Source organism: Podarcis melisellensis (assembly GCF_964234715.1).
Source record: "Podarcis melisellensis genome assembly, chromosome: Z".
NCBI classification, from domain to species: Eukaryota; Metazoa; Chordata; class Lepidosauria; order Squamata; family Lacertidae; genus Podarcis; species Podarcis melisellensis.
The window spans coordinates 24,265,982-24,281,265 of record NC_138547.1 but is presented as its reverse complement, the minus strand read 5'-3'; the positions used below and the strand labels follow the sequence as shown (position 1 = coordinate 24,281,265).

Genomic DNA, 15,284 nt, shown 5'->3' with positions numbered 1-15,284 from the left:
GTCCAGGCTTTGTGGACCTCTCCGCAAGCAGCGGGAGCCAGCGCTGGGCTCCCACGGCTTGCATAGAGCTGCCTGTCTGGGGACTGGGGTCGGGGGAAGCTCGGACCTCCCCCGCCCCACGCCTGGGGAAAAAATATTTTTTCCCCTTTATTTCCCCCCAAAAAAACTAGGTGCGCCTTATGGGACGGTGCGTCCTATAGGGCGAAAAATACGGTAACATCAGGGAGGACTGAAAAAATGTGTTTACTTTTTCTGCCACTGGGTGTTTAGACCAGGTTCAGTGTGAACATTACTTCTTCTATTAAGTCTGCAGTCTGGACTTTTCATTCATATTCTTACCCCACCCCACAAATATATCTTAAAACAACAACAACAACATTTGGACTGAATTATTCTGAAGTAAAGGTTTACTTGTTTATATTTTTACATATTTATTTTGTGATGTTTCAGTTGGTCCATGTAACATTACCGTACCTCTGCTGGTTTTGGATTTATCCTTGTGTACAAACACTGTCATCTAGTGGATGGATAAAATTATGTACTTTCTGTCCAGAGATCTTTAATTTATCATAACCAATTAGCTGTTTGCAGGTGCACATTTGTTTTTCAAAGGGGAGAAAGTGTGTGTGTGTGTGTGTGTGTGTGTGTGTGTATCTATCTCCATAGCTTTCAAAAGCCATTGACTTTTGATTTTCATTTACTGTGTTATGCTGTTAGTGTGGTGCCTTTGCAACAGCAGCCATGATGGTTGGTGTTGCAAAGTGCTGTTCCTTTGTTCAATTTCAAACCACAGAGGCAAGGAAATGTAATGCCAGGAAAATGTGATGTCAGGTGACTGATAGGTGACTGGATTGCTTCCAAATGACCCTTAAGGACCATCTGCTTTTGGAGTTCCCTGATAGCATCGAGGAACACTCGACCAAGCTAAAAACATCCATTATTGCAGCCTGTGAACAAACTATTGGATACCAAACCAAGAAACACCAGGACCGGCTTGATGAGAATGACAGTGAGATTTAACGCATTACTGGCAACTCATGATGCACAGAGTTTAACGCATTACTGATACTCATGATGCACAGAGTTTCTTTAAAGCCACAAAGACCATCTATGGGCCAATAATTCATGGCATATGTCCCCTACACTCAACAGACAGTACCACACTTCTAAAAGATAAAGAAGCTATTACACTGTGCTGGAAAGAATACTACCAGCATCTCCTTAACTGCACCTCCGCCATGGCTGTTAAGGTCCTCTCACAAATTCCACAAAAACAAATTAGAGATGAGCTTGCAGTATCTCCAAATCTGGGAGAATTGTGTACAGATATTAACCAAATGAAGAACAACAAAGCCAGCGGACCTGATGGGATACCTGGCGAAGTCTTAAAAGTGGCTGGAACTGAACTTACACAACAACTTCACAAGCTCATTGAAAAAATCTGGGAAAGAGAGGAGATCCCAGCAGCCTTTAGGGATGCCAAAATTATCAGCCTATTTTAAAAATGTAATAGAATGGATTGCAGAAACTATTGAGGCATCTCTTTATTAGATGCGGCCAGCAAAATTCTTGCAAGGATCTTAGCAAATTGTCTTCTAACAATATCCGAGGCTACCCTTCCTAATCCCAAAATGGTTTTTGACCTTCTAGGGGGACAGTGGACATGATTTTTACCACTCAACATCTTCAAGAAAAATGCAGAGAGCAAAACCAACCCCTGCACAGTGATACCTCGGGTTAAGAACCTAATTCGTTCCAGAGGTCCATTCTTAACCTGAAACAGTTCTTAACCTGAGGTGTGCTTTCGCTAATGGGGCCTCCTGCTGCTGCTGGCATGCAATTTCTGTTCTTATCCTGGCAAAGTTCTTAACCTGGAGCAACCACTTCCTGGTTAGTGGAGTTTGTAACCCAAAATGTCTGTAACCTGAGGTACCACTGTATATGGCATTTATTGACCTGACTAAGGTTTTTCGACACTGTAAATTGTAATGCCCCATAGACTGTCCTTCTCAAAATTGGCTGCTCAGGTAAATTTGTGAACATCATTCAGCTCCTCCATGATATTATGACAGCAGCAATCACAGATAACAATGGCTCTCAAAGTGAACCATTCACAGTGGGATCAGGTGTTAAACAGAGTTGTGTTATCGCCCCCACTCTATTTATCATTTTCATTGCCATGATCCTACATTTTATCAAAGGGAAACTCCCCACTGGAGTAGAAATCATATATCAAACAGATAGAAAGCTCTTTAATCTGAACAGGCTGAAAGCAAAGAGTAAGGTTACCGTAACTTCTGTCATAGTGCTTCAGTATGATAATGACAACATAGTGTTTGCACGCTCAGAGGATAACCTCCAAGCCGTCCTAAATATCTTTGTAGAAGCTTAGGAAAAGCTTGGCCTATCACTCAACATCCAAAAAACCAAAGTGCTGCACCGACAAGCACAAAAACAACCCCTCTGCAGCGCCACAAATCCAACTCAATGGTGTAACATTGGAAAGTGTCAATCAGTTCTCCTACCAGGGCAGTTATCTTTCCACACGGGCCGACATTGATGCTGAAATCCAGCATCGCCTGAGCTCTGCGAGTGCGGCTTTCTCCCAATTGACATTCGCAGGGAAACCAAAATGCTTGTATACAAAGCTATTGCACTGCCAGCCTTACTGTATGCTTGTGAAACATGGACCACTTATAAACGCCATCTCCAACTCTTCGAAAGATTCCATCAACGGTGTCTCCGAAAAGGTTTACACATCACTTGGGAAGACAGGTGAACTAATACCAGTGTACTGGAAGAAGCAAAGATCACTAGTGTTGAAGCAATGATTCTTCAGCATCACCTTTTGGACTGGTCATGTTGTGCAGATGCCTGATTATCGTCTTCCAAAGCAACTACAGTGGTACCTCGGGTTACGGACACTTCAGGTTGCAGACGCTTCAGGTTACAGACTCCGCTAACCCAGAACTTTGCTTCAGGATGAGAACAAAAATTGTGCGGCGGCCCCATTAGCTACAGTGGTGCTTCAGGTTAAGAACAGTTTCAGGTTAAGAACGGACCTCCAGAACAAATTAAGTTCTTAACCTGAGGTACCACTGTACTCTATTCCAAACTTAAAAATGGAAGGGTAATGGTGGTGGTCAACAAAAGAGGTTTAAAGCCAGGTTTAAAGGTTTGTCAGGGCAAATCTAACAAAATGTAGTATAAACACCAACAACTGGGAAACACTGGCCTGCGAACGCTCCAGTTGGAGAACAGTCTTGACCAAAGGTGTCATGGATGCTCAAACTCAGGACGCAAGGGAGAAATGTGCTAAGTGGAAGGCACGTTTGGCAAACCCTCACCATGATCAACTCCCGCTCAGAAACCTAGGTCCCCGCTGTGGAGGAAGTGTGGATTCAGAATTGGTCTCCACAGTCACTTACGGACTCATTGTTAAAACCGTGTTCATGGAAGACAATCTTACTCAGCTATGAGCGAATCGCCAAAGAGGTGGTCAACCCTGCTCACCTGTCAAACTTGGCCAATTCTTTTTTCTCCCAGGAGGTCCAAATGGCTCTACCCACTCTTCATTGTTATCCTCACAGCAACCTTGTGAGGTAGGTAAAGCTAAGAAACAGTGAGTGGCGTGGAAGGTCATCCAATAAATTTCCTGGCCGAGTGGATTCCAACCCTTCACCTCTAAGATTCCTAGTCATGAACTCTAACCACTACCTACCACCGTCTTTTGTCTCCGCCAACATGCGTCTAAAAGAATGGTTTCCAAACGATCTTGAATTTACCCACCGAAACAAGGAGATGCATTTCTCTACACTTTCCTATCTCTGGGCGACTTTTCCCTGCTCAGCTCCCCTCGCAAAGCATACTGGGATTACCATAGATACTGCTCGTTTCAGAAGGGCGCCGGCTTTCTGGTGCGTGGGGAGGTTTTTCCCATCCAAGACGTTACGTGACCTCCGCTCTAGCTTTCCTTCCCTATGGTCACGACGCCTCTCCGCCGGCCATGAAATCCGCCTTTGTCACCGTGGGCACGACCAGCTTCGACGACCTCATCGCCGCCGTGACGGCTCCGGAGGCTCTGCAGGCGAGGCTCTTCCACCTTCTTGCCCCCTCTCTTTTCCCGCTTCGACCGACTTTGGCCGCCGTCGCTAGGCAACCGCCGGAGGCGAGCGATGGACGGGCGGAAATGGCGCGTGTAGCCGGCGTGGCGTCACATCCGGCATCTTCTAGGAGTTCTGCGAGTCTCGTTTTTTTTCTGAGTGCCTGTCTGGAATGTTGCTTCCAATAAGAAAGGGAACCCCAGTATTGCTCCGCACTTTGCATGGAAGGATATTGGGGGTGGGGGTGAACGTGATAGGTGAAGAAAGACAAAGGTGCAGGATGATTCCTGCCCGTCTTCTAGCTTGGGTTACTCAGAAGTAAATTCCACAGTGATCCATGGAGGAGACTGCACTGTGCATTCACATTATAAGCAGGCATAGCTTCTTCCCGCAAAACGTCTTGGAAGCAGCACTTTGGTTAAGGGCGCCGAGTGTTATTGGGAGACACACGTACACACTTTCCCCCTCACAGAGGTAGACTTTCCTGGGTAGGGGTATTATTATTTAGGGGTAAACCGCTCTAAAAAATGGAGGTCCATGAGGGGGAACATGGGAGTGGGGTCTTCTAGCAACTCTGAGCACCCTTAACAGTTCCCATTGTACTTTTTGGGGGTGGTAGTGCTGGTGGAATGTACCTCAGTGGTGCAATCCATGTCACATTTATCACCAGAAATAAGCACTCTTATTGTTTTAATGCAGGGCTGGGGATCCTGTGACCCTCCAGATTTCCCTGGGGGCTTCAGTTTCCATCATTCTCAGGCATATGCCATTCTGGCTGGGGCTGATGGGCAAGCCTGTGCAGAGCTGGTCTGAGGCCCAGGGCAGGAGTCTTAGAATAAACTCCAAAATCCCTGGTGGGCCTCTGTGGGTGACTTAGCCCTCTGAGGCCCAGGGCAAGTGTACCTGGCTGCCTCCTCCTTCACGGGCCTGCTGATGGGAGCTGCAGTCCAACATCTGGGCAGCCACAGGTCTTCCATCTCTGTTTTAATGGGAGTTAACAGGTACAAGTGGAATATCAGAAGTGTATTAGCAGCCTGTCTGTGCTTGTGTGGCCCTTGATTTAAATATGAATCTGCCTGGTCGAGCAGCAGCCTCTCATCTATGCAGGGATGAATGCACCAAAGCCTAGTGGAATAAATGGGCTTAAGGGAATTTAATTCTGCATAGGATTAGTAAGAGAACAGTACAATTTTATAGCAAAATCTCCACCATTAAGAATGGTGGGTAAGAATAGGGGTAAGAATCCCCACTGGATTATGGGGATACACTTTTGCACACAAATTGTCCCTGCACAGCTACCCTGCTTGCAATACAAAGTCCAATGCAAGCAGTAACTAATTCACAGAAAATGATATTGAATATGTGGGTTACAGATACAAGATTGCATTACGTACCTAATTAAGGTTAATGCAAATGACAGTTTTATCATACATGATGTACACTAATTTCATTTTACTGTTTATACATAAAGACTGTCTCACCAGGAAGATACAAGCACACTGATAGGTTGCCAAATGCTCCTATGTATTTTTGCGTCTGGCTAGGCTTTATGTACTTGGAGGGGCAAATTAGCTCACACTTGCAGCATCTGATGTGCTATTCTTGCATTTAACTTAAGTCAGTACCAAGTCTGATTGTAATTTCCTTTCTCTCTACAGGTTTTACAGGATCTTGGCTACAGCAGACTTGTCCTTCAGGTTGGCAGGGGCACAGTTTGCCCTGTTTCAACCAGCACACCTACATTTACCCTGGAGGTGTTCAGGTTCAAGAACTCACTCTCTGAAGATGTGCAAACAGCCGATCTAGTCATAAGTCATGCAGGTAAAACTTCTATTTCAATGAGAAAGGTCTTGATTGGCATCAACATATCCCACCACATATGGGATGTTAAACCAACTGTGCTATATCCTCTCCACCACATTAGTGAGGGTTCCAAGGCTGGCATAGTTTCACATCCTTTCTGATGTTGTGTCAGGATAACATGGGGCTTTTAATTTGGTGAATCAAAGGTCTCCCCAGATCTGGCCCAGTGCCCTTCTGAGGGGCATTTTGTCTGGAGAGAGGGAGGTCTGCAGCATCTTACGGGCTCTTAGCCACCCTTCTACCAAACATAGGATTGCTTTCTTAATATGTGTTTTATGCCCCTCAGTGTAATGTTAAATACATCAAATTAATGGGAGTATGGATGTTTGACAAGGTCAGTCTTCAGAGGAACAAAAGCCCTCAAAAGGTAGATGTTGCTGGATATTCATTTCTAGCCCTGGTGATCCTTGGCATGAATTCTTGTTCACTGCTAAGTGAAATTGAATGTTGTTGCTGAAGACACACCTCTTTGCCCTGGCTTTTGACACTTGAGATGTAACACATGTTTCGCTGATTGTAATTTGCAGTAAACTGTTTTTAGCATTGTGCTTTGATTGTTGTCACCTTCCCTGGGATCTTAGTGTGAAGGGTGGGTAATTTAGTTATTCTTCATTGCTGTTTTACTATTACAGGTGCTGGTAGCTGCTTGGAAGTATTGGAAACAGGGAAGCCACTACTGGTAGTTGTAAATGACAAGCTTATGGACAATCACCAGTTAGAACTGGCAAGGCAGCTGTGCAGGGATGGCCACCTCTTTTACTGCACTTGCAGGTATGATCTTCTTTAACACTCTTTTGGTTGCAAGCTTTCCTGCAAACTCACTTACTTTATTATTAAATTTGTATACCGTACTACAGCCATAAGTCTCAGGGCAGTTCACAACACAAAGTTACAAAAACTGTTGAATCAATTTAGTGCTGCAGATCTTAATCACCCTATTTACTGGCTCTTGAGTTACCTGATGCAGAGGCTGTTTAAAGCAATGTGCATCTCATTCCCCCTAACTTGCAGGCATGGCTCTTCTTCAACACCATTTAGTTGCCCTTTTGCAGACTATCCATGTTGACCTTCCTGGAAGTAAGGAAGCAACAATGCATGTCTCAAACCAATGGACTGTGGCAGGAAGAAGAATGTTCACAATCAATGAGTCTTTTCCTGCCATTAAGATACAGCACCTTTTGTATTCTCTGGCTAAAGCCAGAGCCCCAGCTTCAAGGAATAAACATTGATCCTTACAGAGACCCCTTCTTCGCTAGCTTTGGAAGCAGAGTCCAGGTGGTGTCATGACTCCATTGACCTAGACGAGGGGGACTCCAAGGAGGGGATGTTGTAGGAAGCATGTTCATACAGTTCCTGTTGTGCAGGAGCTAGGTACTCACTCTGAGACTTCAAGAACCCTTCTTGGTTAGCCCTCTGAAGGCACATAAGCCCCCACCTACCTTGCAGAACTTCAGCAGGCCTGCTTCCAGTCAGTGCCTGGATGGAAGACCGCCTGAGAACCAATCAATGTAAGCTGCTTTAGATTTCATAATGGAAGAAAGCTGGGGGTATAAATAAGGAAATCCATGAAACACTGAAACAGGACTTGGAAGCTGAGACTTCATGATGGTCACCTCAGCCTCCTGAGCTTGACTTCCACACTTGGAAGCTGTATAACGAAGATACCAGAAGCACCTTTGTGGGGAGGGTGTTCTGCAGCTTAGGGGCTGCCTCAGAAAATGCCCTCTCCCAGGCCACTACCACCCCAGCTTCTGAAGGCAGAGGAACTACCAAGATGGTCTCCCCTGCTGAACCTAACACCTGGGTGCGTATTCAGGGGGATATGTGAGAAAGAGCAGCAGTTTGAAGACAACCCTTCAATAAATAAAACACCTGCTTAGTTTCCTTGTCCTCTCTCTAGGGAAAAAAACCCAAAGCAGCCAAACAAGCAAGCGAAATGTTTTTTTTTCTTTTCTGTGTTCTTCTGAAATGTTATAGTAGATGCAGAACTACCAGTGAAAAAAGCAGCCTCCACATTTCATTCTTCCAGCTAGGAATAGCAGTGCAAAATATATGATACAGAATCATTGCCACTTTGAGTTTCCCTGACCTCAAGGAGCAGCCAGTAAAGTGGCACTCAGAGGCAGGAAAACCTGCAGCTTAATGGAGTGGCATCTCACATTTTGTGTTACTGGATGTTACTAGGAAGAAGGGAAGCAGGACTACTATTTATTTATTTATTTAAAATGGTATCTGCACATCTGCTGTAATGTGCAAATCCAGCTCATGGAAAGCTTGTGAAATTGATCATGGGATCCAGTATGGTGTAGTGGATCTAGTCTGGGTGTAGGGATTACCGTATTTTTCACTCTGTAAGACGCACCAGACCACAAGACGCACCTAGTTTTGGAGGAGGAAAACGAGAAACAAAAAAATATTCCGAATCTCAGAAGCCAGAACAGCAAGAGGGACCGCTGCGCAGTGAAAGCAGCAATTCCTCTTGCTGTTCTGGCTTCTGTGATAGCTGCGCAGCCTGCATTTGCTAAATAAGATGCACACACATTTCCCCTTACTTTTTAGGAGGGAAAAAGTGAGTCTTATACGATAAATATTTGCTCAGCCAGGAAGCTCATCAGGTAATCTTGGGCGAGTCACTATAATGTAATCTGTTGTATCTTGCAGGGCTATTTATAAGGGTAAAAGAACTGAATGAACTACCTCTTCCAAAATCGTAATTTTTGTGTGTGGGGTGTTTTTTGGGGGTTATTTTTCTATAGGACCCTTCTGAAGACACTTCAAACATCAGACTTTTCAACCCTGAAGCCTTTTCCTCCTGGACAGCCAGAAAAATTTGCTGCATTCTTGGACAAAGTAATTGGCATTTGAATAAATCAGCTGTAAAAGGAAGCTCACACATTTGAAACTACTCCTGTATATATATAATTTCAACATACATGTGTGCTTGCAGTGGCAAATGTAATTAAAATATGGACTGCTTTGCAGCAAAAGAAAACCAATTCACTGACTTGTAGCTTTGACATGGCCTTAGTGGTCCAGGAAGCAAGCAGTAGCAAAAATCCCCCCTCCTGCCCACCTCTAAACACGCACTTCTTTGCTCAGCCCTATTTCAAATAGGGCACAATGCCATTCAGGTTTTAGACTTTTGATTATGTTTCAGTGTTGAGTTTGCTTGAGGTTACTTTGCTATAAACCATTTAGCAGGCAGTATCCATTTGGATAAGAAAATGCTTGGGGGAATAGGATTTGATAACGGGGGCTATAACGTACAGGCAACTTGCAACTTAACATGCCAAGGATTACATTCCTGGCTATCGTACACATAAGCAAAATCACATAAAGCCAGAACACCCCTTAAAAACCACTTAAAAAAATTACCGGTACTCGTCTCCATGGCCTCCTCCGCACCCTCTCCATCTGCCTCTTCACCCAAACACACTCAGTGAAGGCTGCTGGCTTTCAATTTTTCACTCTGTGTGCCATTTCTGCATCATTTTTAATTTACTATTATTATTTTTTGGCAATGTGCTTAAAGCTGTGAGCACATACGTTAAGTAAGTGTAAGTTGCAAGTTACCTGTACATCAGCATTAAGCCTCTATAAGTACCTGAAGTGGAAGCTCAATAAAGATTAGTAAGATCTCTTATGAAAACTGTTTCTGTTAAATATATATTAGCAGTAGGCATGAGACTTATTCATGCATTATTCACCTGTAGAGCTCTCAGAGCCATTGCCCTGACTTTAACATTATTTGATTTTGACCACTTACCTGCCCTTCACCCTAAGGGCTAGCACTGCATTCCAATGTCCACAAGTTGCATGTGGTTGTCTGCGAAAGAAGTGCTAAGTGCCAGGATCTGCTGAGCTTTTAACATGACAGATGGGGTTAGCATAATTTCATGTGTAACCCCTGCTTCCAGCTGCGGTTGCATACTGTACTTTGGGCTAACCCTCTTATGTAACTGCTCAGTTTTATGGCTAAGAGTGAATTTTTGCACAGTTGGCTCTGAAACTGAGAGGAGGAATAATAGAATCACAGAACGGGAAGGGGACCCAAGGGTCATCTAATCCAACCCCTTGCAATGCAGGAATCACAGCTAAATGAGATGATCCAAGGAGAAAAGATGAGGGAAATACTGATATCATACCATAGTTGGGATGCGTTATATCTACCCTGTCCCCATGAGTTTGTAACAGGTCATCTGAATCCACCTGCAGTCTTCAGAAGATAAATGTTTTCAGTCTTTGTGACTTTCATGATGTTACCAGCTTTCATGTTAATGTGAACATTAAGCCTGAGTTCAGCTAGCCAAGCCTTCAGTGCAAACCAATCGTGGATTGGCAGTTTTCTGCAGAAAATGACCCGGAAGTACATCATGCAGCTCTATCTACTGCTTAAAGGAAAGTTTGCTTACACAACCTGTCAACAGTTCACAGATGAAAACCAGGACCTGCTTGTAACACCCTCATTGAAGATCACAGCCCAAGCCCACCCCCCGTTATGATGCACCATGTTGCTGAAGGCCACTTTAACTGCTGTATTCATTTGCTCTAAAGAAGCTTGTCCACGGAATTTAAAGAAAAGAGGGTCCTTTCTGCTTTCATTAAATATACACTAGAATAAAATAACAATATGAGAACTACTTGGGCATGGGTGGCAAAGCCTGCACCTTCCAGATGTGGTTGATCTACAGTTCCCATCATGCCTGACCACTGGCCATGCTAGCTGAGGCTGATGGGATTTGGAGTCCTAACAGCATCCCTGTTCCTTGGTGTGCCCGGCAAAGAAAAGTGCAGCCCCACACTATACATTTAAAACATATCCAACACACATTTAAAGCACATGACTTCCCCTAAAGAATCCTGGGAACTGTAATTTGTTAAGGGGGCTGGGAATTGTAGCTATGTTAGCAGGAAACTACAGTTCCAATATTTTGCAGGGGAGCCACATGCTTTAAACGTGCATTGGATGTGCTTTAAAGTCATAGTGTAGATTCCTGCTAAAGTCTGTGCAGGAGTCATATTGTGTGTTATAAACGAATTGGAATGAATGCTTAATAAGTATCAATCAATTGTTATCTCACATTTCCAAGTGCAATTCTCATCACTTTGTACTGTGAAAATTTGATGGAGGGGGCAGGGTATATTTGTGTATGTGTTTAAAATATAAGCACCTGTAATTAAAACATGCAATAAAACAACCTCATTAAAAACAGCACCATAATTGAAACAGGAGACTAGCCCCAACCAGTGGTCAAGGGTGATGGGAATTGTGGTTCATCAACATCTGAAAGGCCACAGGTTGTTCAAGTTACTTCTCCTTATTCCTTCATCTGCTCATTTCCATTCCATAAGCTTTAGGTATTAATACAGTGGTACCTGAGGGACGCAGGTGGCACTGTGGTCTAAACCACAGAGCCTGGGGCTTGCCCATCAGAAGGTCAACTGTTTGAATCCCCACGATGGGGTGAGCTCCTGTTGCTCGGTCCCAGCTCCTGCCCACATAGCAGTTTAAAAGCACGTCAAGTGCAAGTAGATAAATAGGTACCACTCCAGCAGGAAGGTAAACGCCGTTTCCCTGCGCAGCTCTGGTTTCTCCAGAAGCGGCTTAGTCATGCTGGCCACTTGTCCTAGAAAAACTGTGCGGACAAATGCCGGCTCCCTCGGCTAGAAAGGTGAGATGAGCACTGCAACCCCAGAGTCGTCTGCGACTGGACTTAAAAGTCAGGGGTCCCTTTACCTTTACCTTTTTACAGTGGTACCTTGCTTCCGAACTTACCGTAATCCTTTCTGGGAGTCCGTTTGACTCCCAAAATGATTTGAAAACCAAGGTGCGGCTTCTGATTGGTTGCAGGAAGCTCCTGCAGTAAAGCAGAAGCCGTGTAGGATGTTCAGCTTCCAAAAAATGTTTGCAGACTGGAACACTTCCAGGTTTGCAGCATTCGGGAGCCAATTTGTTAGGGAGCCAAACCCTTCGAGAACCAAGGTACCACTGTATATCCAAACCATGATTCCCTCCTTGCATTATTGTGTATGGTGGTGGTACTTACTGCTACTGTTACAGGAACAGATGTAAGCAGTGCTTTTTTATCTAAAAGTATGTTTAGGGGGTACTCTCATTTTCCTACTCATATTGAAATACTGCCTCTCAGTGAGGCCAAACTTAGATTCATAAAATGTTTAGGGGTATGCGTACCCCTGCATCCCCCCAGAAAAGAAAGCACTGGATGTAAGAAATCTTGACTATAGCACATCCCCTCTGCTTTGTGGTTCTTGCCCATCATTTTGTGTGCGTGTGCATATTTTTAGCCACTGGATGGTGCTGTAGTGATGTTTTTGTTTCTGGCAAGTTTCAAATATGCATTTTCGGGAGAAATGTTGCAAGTAGGCAAAACGGCTGTGAATTGAATAGTTCCTTTGTCAGTCATTTCTCTGCCACATTTTCCATCAAGGCTTTTTGTTTCCAGTGAAAACTGACTTTCTGCAGTGGCGAGGTTCGTTCCCGCATTTTCAAATAAGTTCTTTTCCCTGCACATATGCTAAAAACTATGCCGACCTCCTTGTTTTTTGAACCGTGACTTCTTAGGATTTATACTCTTAGCAGTGAAAGACAAAGTAAAAATCATTGCTGTTTTCTAGAAAAAGAGGTGCTGGAACTCACAATGAATGCCTCCATTGTTCTCTTAGTAATGGTGCCCACCTGAGAGGTACCGGAACTGAGTTCTTGCTGAAAAAAGGCCTGGTAAAAATAATACAACACCTGGCAGAATGTGAAGCACTGAGTGGATACAGTGGCTGAGCCTCTTCACCGACTCCTTAGCACAAAGATGCCTTGGGCCTGGGGTCATCGGGAGACGGCAGCCTTTAACGCGGTCAAGGCTCTCCTTTCATCGGACCGGGTGCTGGTACAGTACAGTGAATCCAGGCCGCTGGTCCTTGCCTGCGACGCCTCACCTTTTGGCATCGGCGCTGTCCTTAGTCACCGTTTTCCAGACGGAAGAGAAGCACGTATGCTTTATCATCCTGAGTTGATACTTTTCTTTTTAAATATACATAATTCTTCCTGTGCCTTCCCAGTATCACCCACCTTCTGTTCAATCTGATAGTGTTGCTGGGTACAGAGAGGGAGTTATTGTTCCTCTCCACTCCTGCCACCCAACCTGCCTAAGGGTAAGAAACTCAATTTGGGGAGGGGTGGTGGATGGAGACAATTTTAGGTGTGGGAAGTATTTATTTTTATTTTACTTACTAAATTTGTATACCATCCTTCATTCGAAGACCACAGGGCCGTTCACAACATCAAAACATGAGGCTAGATCTGTACAGCGTAGCGAAAGATCAGACTTCCACATAAAAATACAAAATTGAAAACACAGAATATATAATAAAGCAAAGCCAAACAAATTAATAACCCCTTGAAGCGCTTGAAGAACTTGTTACTTGTGAGTTCCAGTAAAAAACCAATCTACGTTTTCCAGTGTGGATTCCAGCTTAGTTGTCTGCCAGCCTTGGCACTTCCCGAGTATTCAAATGTATTAAAATAATAATAATATTTTTTATTTATACCCCGCCTTCCCCAGCCAAGGCCGGGCTCAGGGCGGCTAACAAGCAATAATAAAAACAAGTTGAATGAATACAACACAAAAACAAGATTAAAATACAACATTAAAATATTGAAACATTAAAATATTAAAACATTAAAATATTAAAATGCAGCCTCTTCACAGGAGGAGAAAGGAAAAAGAAAGAGGGGGAGGGAATCAAATTGGCTCCAAGCCAAAGGCCAGGCAGAACAACTCTGTCTTACAGGGCCTGCGGAAATAAATCAGATCCTGCAGGGCCCTGGTCTCATGAGACAGAGTGTTCCACCAGGCTGGAGCCAGAGTTGAAAAGGCCCTGGCTCTGGTTGAGGCTAATCTAACTTTCTTAGGGCCCGGGACCACTAGGGTGTTGCTATTTATGGACCTTGAGGCTCTCCGTGGGGCATACTGGGAGAGGCGGTCCCGTAGGTACGTTAGGTTCTTCCTTTTCCTGTGAACTCACTAAATAAAGAAGGGGGAAAGCAGCGGCTGCTTTCCTCTGTGAAGTCAGTTTTCCTGGTTTGAATATGGGATTTGGATGCAGTTGTTATGAAATGGCAGCCTGCTGAAGATGTGCAGATGTGCTTCTCATATGCTCTGCTCCTGTGTTTGTAAACAAAATGTGTATTATACACCATGAATTTCCAGTGTTCCCTGGGACGTCTTGCCCCTTAGAAATGGGGAGCACATTAAGAATAAGGCTTCCCATCTATCTCTGTTTATCAATGCACCTATATTGGTTCACACATCCTATTATTCAGATAAATTTCAAGTTTATAGTGGTTTAATTCACCAATGGTTTCTTTCTGCTGGGTGGAGAATATTTCCTCAAGGAAACCACAGATTACCAGAGCTTAATTTCTGGATCCAGGGCAGAGATTGATTTCTGATAGGAAAGAAACAGTCAGTGAGTTCAAGGAAAATGAGTGAATTTGGTTGCCTTGGATATGTTGCGCACAAGCAGTCAGCAATCCAAACAGTTTATTGATTGCCTTCATCACGGAGATTCTCTGCTTATTGGGCATATTGAACTAGATGATACTCTTGAGTAGACCCATTGAATTGAGTCACTTTTTTTATTTTAGTGAGTCTACTCTAAGTATGATTAACACTGGTTATCACACATTGTTTTCACACCTTGTAAAAATTCATTTCTTTCCAATCCAAGATCCCAAATCTATGCCTGCCTTCTCACTTTTCAGCTTGTCAGTTTCTGTGTAGTCCAGTACTTTACTAAGCCAATTTTCTAGTTGCTATTGATACAGACCTCCAGAGCTAACCAAAGAATAACCTATGTGGCTATAAAAAGATTTTGAATAGTATTTTGACCTTGATGATTATCTTCCCAATAGTTGAGTATAAAAATCTAACAAACAAATGAAACAAATCCCTTGAACCCAGCAAGACTGAACATGATGGCATCACTATCAAAGAGAGAACATTTAAATCTGTGACAAGTTATTGATGCTGAGTTCTTCCATCAGTGTTTAAAGACCTTATTTAATCTTGCTAGAGTTATATACCAGTGGTACCCATAGTTTGGCTCCAGCTTTCTTAAAGGCAAGCTCCTTAATTGAGTTATACATTTTGCACCAGATTATGCCCAATATAGCAGTTTCCAAATTGCTGGCCCAGAACTATCTGAGATTCCTTTTAATTCTCCATCTTCGGGTTAATTTATACATTTGGGTCATCCTACTTTTCTTCCCTGTGCATTTTCCCATTAAGTCCTCAGATAAGT

At 43.7% G+C, this 15,284-nt stretch overlaps 1 protein-coding gene and 1 long non-coding RNA gene across 10 annotated transcripts in view; one reads left to right on the top strand and one right to left on the bottom strand.

The window, feature by feature from the left end:
* LOC309362053 overlaps window positions 1–3,783 on the bottom strand; it is a 38,656-nt gene extending 34,873 nt beyond the window's left edge. For 6 of the 8 annotated variants that reach the window (XR_014164741.1, XR_014164742.1, XR_014164745.1 and 3 more), the window contains exon 1: window positions 3,514–3,783. This is a non-coding gene — a long non-coding RNA (uncharacterized lncRNA). Of the gene's footprint in view, window positions 1–1,374; window positions 1,442–3,513 lie in introns of all 8 variants that reach the window. The other 2 variants (XR_014164743.1, XR_014164744.1) reach the window with 1 other exon arrangement.
* A 100-nt stretch (window positions 3,784–3,883) lies between these two features.
* Window positions 3,884–8,962, top strand: ALG13 (ALG13 UDP-N-acetylglucosaminyltransferase subunit). Of its 2 annotated transcripts, none has more exons than XM_081897523.1 (4): window positions 3,884–4,087; window positions 5,762–5,924; window positions 6,599–6,737; window positions 8,723–8,962. In XM_081897523.1, the coding sequence occupies exons 1-4, from the start codon at window positions 4,007–4,009 to the stop codon at window positions 8,829–8,831; spliced, it is 492 nt and encodes a 163-aa protein (XP_081753649.1). In that variant the 5' UTR covers window positions 3,884–4,006; the 3' UTR covers window positions 8,832–8,962. The 2 variants fall into 2 exon arrangements, with proteins under 2 accessions (XP_081753649.1, XP_081753650.1); XM_081897524.1 differs by lacking the exon at window positions 3,884–4,087 and adding an exon at window positions 4,261–4,305.
* The last annotated feature ends 6,322 nt before the right edge of the window (window positions 8,963–15,284 follow it).